Source organism: Mustela lutreola, chromosome 2 (assembly GCF_030435805.1).
Source record: "Mustela lutreola isolate mMusLut2 chromosome 2, mMusLut2.pri, whole genome shotgun sequence".
NCBI classification, from domain to species: domain Eukaryota; kingdom Metazoa; phylum Chordata; class Mammalia; order Carnivora; family Mustelidae; genus Mustela; species Mustela lutreola.
In genome coordinates this window covers 2,120,013-2,130,791 of record NC_081291.1, presented here as the reverse complement: position 1 = coordinate 2,130,791, position 10,779 = coordinate 2,120,013, and the positions used below count along the sequence as shown (strand labels likewise).

Genomic DNA, 10,779 nt, shown 5'->3' with positions numbered 1-10,779 from the left:
CGGCTTGAGGAGAGTCTCCGTGCCCGTGGGCTCCGGGCTGGGCTGCAAACCGCTACAGGACGGGCGGGCGGCAGGGAAGGACGCACCCAGACCCACTCTGCTTCTTCCAATTGCTTTACTACCCGTGCAGTGGGGAAGAGACCCGCCCCCGCCACCCCTCCACCTTGTTGGGGGAAAAGGACCAAAAAAAAAAAAAAAAAAAAAAAAAGGGTCCTGAGTCAGGACGACAGGGCCAGGCCCCTCAGTAGGTGATCTGGTACACTGAGGCGTGGTCCTCCGACCCCGTGACGACCAGGCGGTTGTTGGGGGACACATCACAGCACAGGATGGAGGAGGTCTCGGGCACCTGGGAAGGTGGAGGGCCAGGATGAGCTGACGGGAGCTCACCCACCCCTGCCCCTACCCTCGGCCCCGCAGCTCAAGCCTGGTCCGTCGCAGGAGCCCTGCACCCAGCACCCGGAGCTGAGCACGGCCCCCCTGCCCCGCGGTGGTACCTGGAACACCACGATCCCCCCGGGCATGCCGTAGATGCTGACCAGGTCATCCGTCCCAACGCTCACCCACCACTGGCCTGGGAGGGGGAGGAGGGGACCGGGTCGTGGGAAACCTGGCCGCTGTGGGCAGGGCCTCTGGGGACCTGGGGCCCAGAGGGAGACCCCACCTCTCTCCCGCCCCCATGGAGAGCATCACTGAGTGGTTTCTGCTGATGAAGGGCAAGGGGGGGCTTAGGGAGGGTGAGGCAGGCCCCCAGGGAGGCTGGGGGCCACAGGGGACTCCCCCGCCCCCTCCCAGCCACTCACCGGATGGGGAAAACTTGAGACCCAGGATGGTGCTGTCCTTACAGCCCACCATGTGCTTCTGGCCCCCTCGGGCGGGCTGTAGCCACTGTTGGCCACTGGCTGTGCCCACCAGCACCCAGTCTTCGTGGGGACTGGGGGACAGGCTCATTATCTGGGGGGGCAGGAAGCAGGGTAGAGGCCGGTCAGGTCCCGGCCGGGCCTGGGAGGTGGTAGGGGCACAGGGGCCCGCCCTGGGGGCTGACCTCCGGCCGGCTTCCTGGCTTCCTGGCCCTGACGAGCAACTTCACACCTCTGGGCCTCAGTCTGCTCATCTGTAAAGTGGGTTGGTCCTCTCTGCCTTAAGGGGTATCGCAGAGACTAAATGGGGCTACGGGCACCCAGTACAGAGCACAGACACATCTAGCGTTATCGGGGCCTGGGGGGGGAGGACATTCCTCCTGCCCCATTCCTGCCAGCACCGAGCAGACGTGGGGTCCCACTACCTCTCTCCTCCCAACATCCACCTCGTCTCTAGCCCAAGGCCCAGCCCAGCCCACACACCTGAGACTCGAATTGGTATTCCAGGGGCTCCCCGGGGGTCCTCAGGTCCCAGCACCGCAGGCAGGTGTCCAGCCCCCCCGTCCAGATGTTCTGGTCTTTGACAGCAATGCTCTTGGTTCCGTTTGGGGGCCCCGGCAGGTCCCTGGCCAGAAGGGGGACCGGCAAGGGGGCAGGGCCGAGACTCTGAGCCTGGGCCCCGGGAGCACCACCCAGCCAGTCACACCCAGGTGACCGATGGGGAAGCGGCGGCCACAATTGGAACTCAGGCCTCCCACTCTCTCAAACGCAAACCGAAGCAAGTCAGGGGCTTTTAGCCTTTGGACCGCTGCATCCCTGCTCGGGGCCGGGGGTCGGAAGGGGTTTTGGGGATGAGCCCATGCACCCCTGGGCCTCACCTGACAATACTCTGGTCCCGCAAGTCCCAGACCCTGACTGTGCCATCGGTGAAGCCCGCGAAGGCCAGGGTGGCCTCGGGGCCGGAGGCCAGGGCCTGGCAGGTGAGGCCTGCGCAGGGCAGCTCGCCGCTCACACGCAGGGAGGGCGCGGTCAGGTCCCACACACTCACGCCGGCCAGGTTGTGGCCGCCCGTCAGCAGGGTCGTGCTGGTCGGGGACAGCAGGCAGGTGCACAGGTAGGCCTGGGGGGTCTGGGGCGGCACGGGGGCAGGTGACCGTCCTCTGCGGTGGCCGGGGCTCTCCCGGCTCCCACGAGCTCTGCCCCAGAGCCAGCCCCTCCCCTACCTGTACACGCAGGTAGCTCTCGGGGTGCCGGTCCTCCAGCCCCCCGCCCACCAGGCTCCACACTTTGACACCGCCACGGCCGCAGGTGAACGCGTGTCGTGTGCAGCTGCTGACGGCCGTGGCGAGCACCGGCTCCCCATGCTTTAGCGTTCGCATCATCTCCGCTCTGCGCGGGATGGCTGCCTTCTGGGATTGCCAGGGCAAGGCATCTGGTCTCTTCCACGTGTCCTCGAAATCCTCAGGGTCCCAGCATCTTGGGAGGGGAGGCCTCAGGGTCACCGGCCTGCCTGTGAGTCTCTTTGCCCGCAGGGGCCCCTCCACCAAGCCTGAGGAGCTTCATTCTTCAGAAGTGGGGTTTTCACTCAGGCTCGGCTTCCCAACTACACCAACGTCCCCCAGGGGAAGCCCCTTCGAAGATTCTCCCTCTCCTAGAACCAAACATCATTGCCTTCCACCAAGAATGCTATGCCCTGTCCTAGCAAACTCCTACTCATCTGTCAAGACCCTAACCATTATGCCCCTTCCCTCCAGGAAAGCCTTCTCATCCCCCGGGGCTCCGCCAGCCTCCAACCACATGCTTGGGATGGTCTGGATCTCCCTCAACACCCTCTTTCTGTGGGAGTTCTCTCCTCAAATCCCTGGAACCCAGAGCTAGTCATGTGGGGAGAGACAGTGATGCTGGCCTGGCTGTAACTAGCCCCCTCAGCTCTGGGTACCGAGGACAGTAGCAGGGTGGCGGGGTAGAGAGGAGACACACTCTCCCCGTCCCCTCTGCCAGGAACCGAGGTACATGACAGGAGGGACAACATAGAGACTCACATGGGCTTCAGGAACCGGTAGGCTCTCCCAGCAGGCGCCTGGGTGGGACCGGGATCATGCGGAGCCGTGTCAGCTCCCACCGCCCCAGCCCTCTCAGCCTTCATGGAGGCGGCAGCTGGGGAAGGAACCTCACCTGGGCCACGCGGTGGGAGAGCGTCCCGTCAGTGTCCAGGCCTGGCAGGCCTGGCTCTGAGCTCTCTTCTCTGGAGCCCTCGGGGGAACTGGGGGAGGGCTCGGGTGGGCTGGGCACTGGGTGGAGACAAGGCAGATGAGTGGCAGGTGTGGGCTTCTGGGGGCAGGGTCCGCCCCCCCCACCCCCCCGTGCCCCCTCACGGCTCTGGGGTTACCCAAAGCATCTCCGCTCCGTGGTTCCAGTCCTGAGTCCTGTGGTCCTGCGTCCTGGCTCTCCTGCCCACGGGAATTGGGACGATCGGTTCAGACCAAGTTCAGTTCAGTCTTTTTTTTTTAAAGATTTTATTTATTTATTTGACAGAGATCACAAGCAGGCAGAGGCATGCAGAGGGAGAGGGGGTAAGTGGGCTCCCCACTGAGCAGAGAGCCTGATGCGGGGCTCCATCCCAGGACCCTGAGATCATGACCTGAGCGGAAGGCAGAGGCTTAACCCACGGAGCCACCCAGACACCCCAGTTCAGTAGTCTTAGACCTGGAAAACCTTGGGAAGGCCCAGGCAGTGTAGATAAGACTCTTAAGACTTGCCAACAGCCCCAAGTCCCACGTTGGGCACTGGCCTGAGTCCTCTCAGGGCACCCGGGACGGAGGATGGAAGCCATGGACGACCTCGCAGGAACCCGGACACCCCAACCTGAGGATCCCCACCTCGGGGTACCAGTTACTCACCAGGCCTGGCAACCGCTCTGTCGCTGGGACTGGGGGTGGGGTAGGACAACATGATTGAGTGGTGCTGTCCCCAGGCTGTTCCCAGGCCGCCCCCATCCCCCACCCCCAAGGAGACTCACTTCTGCAGCGCTGGTCCCTCTTGTGGGTCCCCGTAAAGATCTGCCAGAGCTGCTCGGTCAGAACGTCCTGCCAAAACCGGGGCTCGGGGTCCCAGGGGGACTGCGTGTCCGGCATGGGGGGCCCGGTGCCTGCTCTGGAGGGCTGCCGCAGCCAGTCTGAGGACCTCGCGGCCAGGACGTCTTCGAAGGGTGGCCCCTGGAGCCCGGAGGGCTGTGGGGTCTCGGCCTCTGGATGCAGGGAAGCCTCGGGGCTGGCCTGTCCCACAAAGTGCAAGGTTGCCAGGGGACGGGAGGCTGGGCCTCGGAGCCGGTCCCTCCCTCCTCCAGGGCCCAGGCACCCACCTCCGCAGGCTGGAAGCCCAGGGCCTGGCTCCAGGTCTCCACTGTCCACAGGAAGCTCTCCATCTGGATGGGGAAGGGGAGGGGGGGACACATCCCATCTAAGCCTTTGTTACGAGGCCTGAGCGCTCCTCGACCAGCAAGCCAGCAAGCCGGCCTCCCAGTGTGTGAACCGGGGACACACCACACAGCCTGCCTTGAAGGTTCTGGGGGTGGATTCACGATGATGCGGAGCCTACAGCCAGTTAGCTCTTCATACTCAGAGCTCCCCAGCCGAACCCTGAAGGCCGGCCATCACCCTCAAGGGGTAGAAAGCGGGGTCCCATCTGGGTTCCCCTCCAGTTGCTTTTCTTAGGGGGTTTGAAGACTAAAGCCTTGGAGCGCCTGGTGGCTCAGTCGGTGGAGCCTCTGCCTTCGGCTCAGGTCACGATCCTGGGGTCCTGGGATGAGCCTCATGTCTGGCTCCCTGCTCGGCGGGGGGCCTGCTGCTCCCTCTGCCCCTCCCCCCACTCATGTTCTGTCTCTCAGATAAATAAACAAAATTGTTAAAAAGAAAGAAATCAAGCAAAAGCTTCAACACCCCTCGCTTAAAATAGCTTCGAGAAGCAAAGTCGTCGGTACCTGTATTGCTCTGTGTGCGGACGTCTGAACTTGCTTAAGTGTGGGGAGCACACTCAGAAACCAGCGATCACTTCTCGGGGAGGAGGGCCAGTAGCAGGCCAATAGGGGACCCCGTGGGAGGGTCACAGCCCTTTATTTTATACTTAAAAATCAAGGCACGTGACTAGTGGCAATTCCAAATCTAAGTGAAGAGTTTCCATGGGCCTCGAAGGGCTTGAGGGCTCTAAGTTCCCCCCCAACCTGACCGGCAGGCATCGACCTGTGCCTTTAGAAGACACGCTCCTCCCTCGAGAGGCAGCGACCAGACACAGATGGTTATTGGATATACAGAGAAATCCGGTTAAAAATGCAGCGTCTCCAGCCCCACTCAAGTGCTCAACGGCCACGTCGGCCCAGTGGCCGCCCACATGGACGACACAGGCGCCAAGAGCACAGGTGCCCAGCGTGTGCCAGGCGGCCGGGCGGAGGGTAGTGTCGGTGATGTGGGAGCCTCCTGGCCAGTGTCCCCAGAAATCCAGAACAGAGAGACCAAGCTTCTTCTGGGTCTGATGAGCAGCCGTATGGGGACACGCGTGCGCAGCTCTACTTAGTGAGCGCGGAACGTTCTAGGCCTAACGCGGTAGCTGCTGGTTTTGCGTGGCTGGGGAGCACGCCACACGTGCTGGTTTGAAGGTCAACTTCAGTTTAAATAACACACGTGTCCCATGGCCACCGGAGATCTACCCGCCCCAAGCATCGCCCTTGGGCCTCAAGGAAGCACGCCCCTCGGGGGTGGACCCCCGGAAGCTCCCCAGAGTGGTCCCACCCAAGGCCATCTCCCCAGGCCTGGGGAGAACATCCCGATTCACAATTCACAAGAAAGAAGGAAGGAAGCAAGCGCCAGCGGCGGCCGGTCCCAGCCGGGAACTCCTGGCACTCCCATGTTGCAGAGGAGAAAACAGAGGCCCACGGTAGCAAAGCCAATTTCCCCAAGTCAGGAGGACCAGGGGCCAGGCCGTGTTTCCCGCAGCCTGGGCAGGCAGGCAGAATGGCGAGGGAAGAGGGGCCGGGCTGCGGGACACACACCCCCCCCTGCCCGCCCCACTCTGAGCCCACGGCTGGGGGGGCAGCCTCCTGGGGCAGCCGGTGATGGGTTCCCCAGCTGGGCCTCCCAGCAGCACAGACCCAGGGGAGCCTTCCCCGACCCGCCCTGGCTCGTTAATGCGCAATTTACTAGCACTTGAACGCACTCAGCATGAAAAGCGCTGCTCCCTCCTGCCTGCCGGCTGGCTGGCCCTCCCCGGGGAGCGGGGAGCGCGCAGAGCAGGCAGGGCCACGGAAGGCTGCTGGGATTTTAAATGCACGGCAGGGAGGCTGGGAAAACAAGGAGCTGACACCGAGGGGAGAGGACAGAGGGGAGTCTCGGCGGGAGGCCGGGGCCAGCAAGGCCCCCGGGTTGAACAGCGGCTATCTGGGGCAAGACCCGCCCCTCCGCACACCCCTGAGCCCCCAATCTCCTCTGTTCTCACCACCAGCTCCTCACCTAGACGGTCCTGTTCTCCTGCCCTGCCCAGACTCTCTCCTCCAGAGGGCGCCCGGGGAACACAAGTCAGGTTCCCCCTCCCCCCCCCAGCCCTAGCCCTCAGGACTCCTAGCTCCCTGGTGGAAAAGCCCAAGTCTGCTCCAGGGCCCCCATGATGCCAGGGCACCTGCCCTGTCCCCTCCTCACTGTTCCCACCACAGGGGCCTCCTCTCTGTCCCTCCAGCACAGCAGGTGCTGTCGTGCCCCAGGACTGTTGCACAGGCTGTGCCCTCTGTCCATTCTGCGCCTCCCAGGCCAGGGAGCTGCACGTCCTCTGTGATCCTTCAAGAGTTTGCTCAGATGTCACCTTCTCGGCAGGGCCTGCACTTCCACCCCTTCCCCCGTGTCCCCCGGGGCTGCCAGAATCCATCCCCACACCTTGTCTGGCCTTCACCATCTGACACTTTTGTTTACCAAGCTCCTGTCACCCCAAGGGCAGAAGTTTGCCCGTGTCCTTCTCCGCGGTTTCCCTGGCGCCTACAACGGCACTTGGCAAGGAGGGAAGGGCTAGGAGACTGCTGAATGGATAACCGTGTTCTGGTGGCTTCCTGGCCCCCCTCACTCTGGATCCGTCTCTCCCGGCTCCCCGCGCTGCCCACCCCGGGCCCTGCTGAGCTGCAGACACGGCCCTGGCCTTCCGCCAGTCACATCTGGCACAGACAGAGAGTCCTGCCAGCACCCAGGAGAAAGGGGCCAGGTGGCAGGAGGACAGGCAGGACTGCAAGACGGGCTTCAGCGTGGGCAAGGCGCCCCGTGCCGGGAGACGGCCTCCCCCCTCCCCGGGCCCGTGCAGACCTGCCTCCCCACCAACCCCGCTCACGTGGGAGACGCCCTCGAGAACACTCGGTTGCCTGGAAGGCCGTCATCCGGGTGCGCCTGGCACATGACAGGCCCTCCCGGTGGCAGCAACGGGCGCGAAAAAGTGCTGGAAAGGGCCCTGGCTTCAGCGGAGCCACAGGGGGAGCTGGGAGCCGGCCAGGAAGGAAGACACTCCCGGGGTTGGGGGGGACGGGACGGGCGATCCAGGGATCCCTGGGGCATCCCAGATCAGGTCCTGCCCCTCTCGGCCCGCAGCCCTCCAGGGCTCCCACTTCCTTAGGGGTATAAAGGCCTCCCCAGTGTCCCTGCAAGGGTCTCCACAACCAGGCCTGGTCATGACCTCTCGCCCGATTTTTCCCTGCCTTTCAAGGAAGGGGAGCCGTATCCTTCCTTGGGTCCTGGAGACCCACTTACCTGCTTGTAATGCTCCTGGAGGCCCTGCCGGATCTTCTGGAGCTGCAAGGGAACAGCAGAGATGGCACCGGGGGCTGGGGGCGGGGGCGCGATGGGGCCAAGGGGAAGGAGTCGCATGCCGGGCATGCTTCTCCCCAACTGTGTGACCCTGGGCAAGCCACTCGCCCTCTCTGGTCACTACGCTCATCAGCTGGAATATCCCCTACCACACAGTGAAAGCTAATCAGAGAGACCCTTCGTTTCAATTCAATTCTCAATGTGAAGTCCAAAGGCTCCCCATAACCACCAGGGCCTGCACCCCTGCCCTGTCCTCTCCCTGCTCTCCCCTCCTTCCTCTGCTCCAGCCACAGGGGCCTCCTTGCTCATCTCTCCAACACACCCAGGCCCAGTCCTGCCCCAGGGCCTTTGCACAGGCTGTGCCCTCAGCCTGGAATACCCTCCCTTCCTAGCTCTCTCAGAGAACCTCCTCACCTTCCCTATCTCCCTGTCCATATCACCTCCTCCAGGAAGCCCTTCCTAGACTCCTGTCCATCTCCCCATCTTCTGTCTTCGTCACAGTGGTTACATTTTGTGAATCTTTTCTCCACTTACTTGTCTCTCTCTTCCCCCTAGCGGTGCCCTGTCTATGGGGCTGGCCCCTAGTCAAGTGTGGCTATTTAAATTTAATCGAGTTAAAAATTTAGTCCCCTGCAAGTTCTCAGTAGCCACATGGGCCGGCCGGTGCCATATTTTTGGGCATAGTTGATCTAGAACATTCTCATCACTGCAGAAAGTTCTAGAAGACAGCCCCATATGGGCACCTACACTCCTCCCGAGCAGGGACCCCCGCTACCTATGGTTCTGTGATGAGCCCGTCAGGCACAGAAACGCTTCCTGTAAATACAGAATTTCTAACTTTTGCAGCAAGGTTAGCACTCAAGAGGAAAAAGGCTCTTGAAGAAGCTGGACTGTGTGGGTGACCTCGCGTGCCCAGAGGAAGTGGAACCGAGTCGAGGAAAGGGTGTCCCCAAACCCTGCTCCCAAGGCCTGAGGAAGCAGCCCCTCCAGGCTGTCTGGGGGCTGCTCACCGTCAAGTTCACGCTCTCCACCTGCGCTGCCAGGTGAGGGGGGAACCTGCGGGGAAGAGAACCCAGCAGAGCTCTCAGGAGGCCTCCTGGGAGCCAGCCCTGCCCCCGCCCAGCCCGGACAGCACCCCCTTCACAATTAGGCAAGTGCAGTGTTTTTAAACATATAATCAGTGCAAGTAAATTCACGCGAAACAAGGACAACTCGGAAATTTAAATGAAGGCCAGGATGGGTACTGGTGGCTTTCCTTTTGCTTTGGGCTCCCCCATTCCTAGTTCTGTCTTTCGGGCCAGGGGCTTCTGGCCACCCCCCACCCCACCCTGAGGGACCAGAGGGGAGGCTCTCCCTCCCAACCTGGGCCACACGGGGACCTCCAGTCCCCAAGAGTCGCCCTCACCTGGGGAACTCCTGCCGGAGCTGATCCAAGACAGCCTGACAGCTCAGTTCAGAAGGAGCCTGGGAAGGTGACAAGAGAGTCCCAGAGAGTCCATCGGATCCGCAACCACCCCTCCCCCGCCTCCCTCCTCCCACCCTCCGGCCACACCTCCAACCAGCCCCCCCCAGGGGGTGCGCTAGGACCTCCTGAAACCTGAAGGGACTTAAGTCCCCAAGGAGTAGCCTCCGTTTTGCCCCTTGGCCTCAAGTCTCAAATCCGGACTCTCTGGAGAGCCCTTGAGAGAAAGAAGCTGGCCCGGCTGGGCCCCAACTATTGAAAAGGGTCATCTGGGCAGGAGAGGGGCTTCTGCTTGCAAAATACTAGCAGGAACAATGTGGTCATGTGTTTTAACACCTGGGTGATGAGAGGCAGGTTTAATTTAAAAAGAAAGTGCCCTGGCACCTGTGAGTAGGTGTGGTGGGTTAGAGCCCTGCAGCCAAAAGGCCTGGCCACCTGCCTGCGTCCCTCCATCAGCAGGAGAGCGAGGTTTGAGCCCAGCTTCCAGGCTCCTACCCCCCACCACAGGAGTTAATGACCGCCTCACCAGAGTTCCTGGGGGCCCCATCATCCCTGGAGGGTGCTTCTGGGAGCTAGGATGGCCCCAAGAGGTCATTTTCAGGCAGGGGGCCCAAGGACTCTAAAATAACAAGGAGACACGCACGTCCTGAGAGCAGAAGTCTGGGCAGCCAGGGACAGAATCAATCCCACCCCCCCCACGCCCCCCACCCCACCCCTCCAATCCCCCCACCCCCCAATCTCCCCCAGCACCCCCCCCAGGACCCAGTCCCGGATCCCCACCCCCTCCCTGACTTCTAGCACCCCACTGGGTGCCCTATATACCCTCTGTTCCTTTGTCAAACTCTGGTGCCTCTGGCTGCCCCAGCTAGTAGTGGGCTCCAGGGAAGTCATTCTGTGATGCGGAGGGAGACGGTGACAAGACTCACACTCCCTGCCAGGAACTGTCACCGCTGGGGGACCGCAGGTTAGGACGCCAAAACTCAACCTTGGTTTTGAGACAACTTCTCATTGGGGAGGGTTTTGAAGGATGAGTAGGAGTTGGCCAGGTGACTTAGTTGGAATTTCCAGACAGGAGGAAAGAGACCTCTCTCCACCCGTCACTCCTGCGCTAAGCCCCTGCTTTGCTTCGCTTCTCCCCTCCACGGCCTTCCAGCCTCCTCCCCCGCCTGGGGGGACGCTGGGGTCCTCCAGGAGACCCTCCTGCCTACTCACCTCCCTTAGGATGGAGGCCCAGGACAGCGAGGAGGAAACCGCGAAGGGTCAACGGAGTTCAGGCCCAGAACGAACGCCCCTCCACACCTCCCCCTCCTCCCGGGGACCCTTTGACCCGTCGGGCCCCGCCCCGGCCAGCCCCGGCCCCGCCCCCGCCCGCCCCGGCCCCGCCCCGCCCCGCCGCCACCTGCACCACGAGGACGATCAATGAAAGAGCAGCAGCTGCACGTGGGCTCGGACACCGCGGGCGGCCGCTGCAGGCACCGGCCAATCGCGAGGCCGCTTACCCACGTGGGCCGCGGGCGCTTTCGCTGATTGGCGGCTCTCCCCAGCCGCCGGCCGGGCTGTCAATCAGGGCGCCCGGCGCCCGCGCTTAACCCTCGCGGTACCGCTGTGGGGAAGAGCAGCGTGCAGAGCC

The 10,779-nt window shown here is 62.8% G+C and overlaps 1 protein-coding gene across 16 annotated transcripts; it reads right to left on the bottom strand.

Annotated features, from left to right (window-relative positions):
- Positions 1-101: 101 nt before the first annotated feature.
- Positions 102-10,491, bottom strand: TLE6 (TLE family member 6, subcortical maternal complex member). Of its 16 annotated transcripts, XM_059159402.1 has the most exons (19): positions 10,362-10,451; positions 9,972-10,090; positions 9,676-9,768; positions 9,093-9,151; positions 8,698-8,743; positions 7,631-7,672; positions 4,219-4,281; positions 3,877-4,132; positions 3,758-3,786; positions 3,247-3,307; positions 3,033-3,148; positions 2,900-2,937; positions 2,081-2,333; positions 1,736-1,986; positions 1,341-1,482; positions 1,043-1,111; positions 801-951; positions 495-571; positions 102-346 (listed from the first exon to the last, which is right to left on the bottom strand). In XM_059159402.1, the coding sequence occupies exons 2-19, from the start codon at positions 10,038-10,040 to the stop codon at positions 242-244; spliced, it is 1,920 nt and encodes a 639-aa protein (XP_059015385.1). In that variant the 5' UTR covers positions 10,041-10,090; positions 10,362-10,451; the 3' UTR covers positions 102-241. The 16 variants fall into 16 exon arrangements, 15 of the variants coding, with proteins under 15 accessions (XP_059015385.1, XP_059015388.1, XP_059015384.1 ...); XM_059159405.1 differs by lacking the exon at positions 9,972-10,090 and having other exon boundaries at positions 10,362-10,491; XM_059159401.1 differs by lacking the exon at positions 10,362-10,451 and having other exon boundaries at positions 9,972-10,149.
- Positions 10,492-10,779: the final 288 nt, after the last annotated feature.

Bases quoted from the DNA above. Each gene is read 5' to 3' on its own strand.
- TLE6 (XM_059159402.1), bottom strand. From the start codon at position 10,040: ATGACTTCCCTGGAGCCCACTACTAGCTGGGGCAGCCAGAGGCACCAG. The intron at 9,769-9,971 runs GTATATAGGGCA...TTGTTATTTTAG, and splicing joins GTTTGACAAAGGAACAGAGG to AGTCCTTGGGCCCCCTGCCT. The intron at 3,787-3,876 runs GTGAGTCTCCTT...CCCCACCCCCAG, and splicing joins GAGGGACCAGCGCTGCAGAA to TCCCAGCGACAGAGCGGTTG.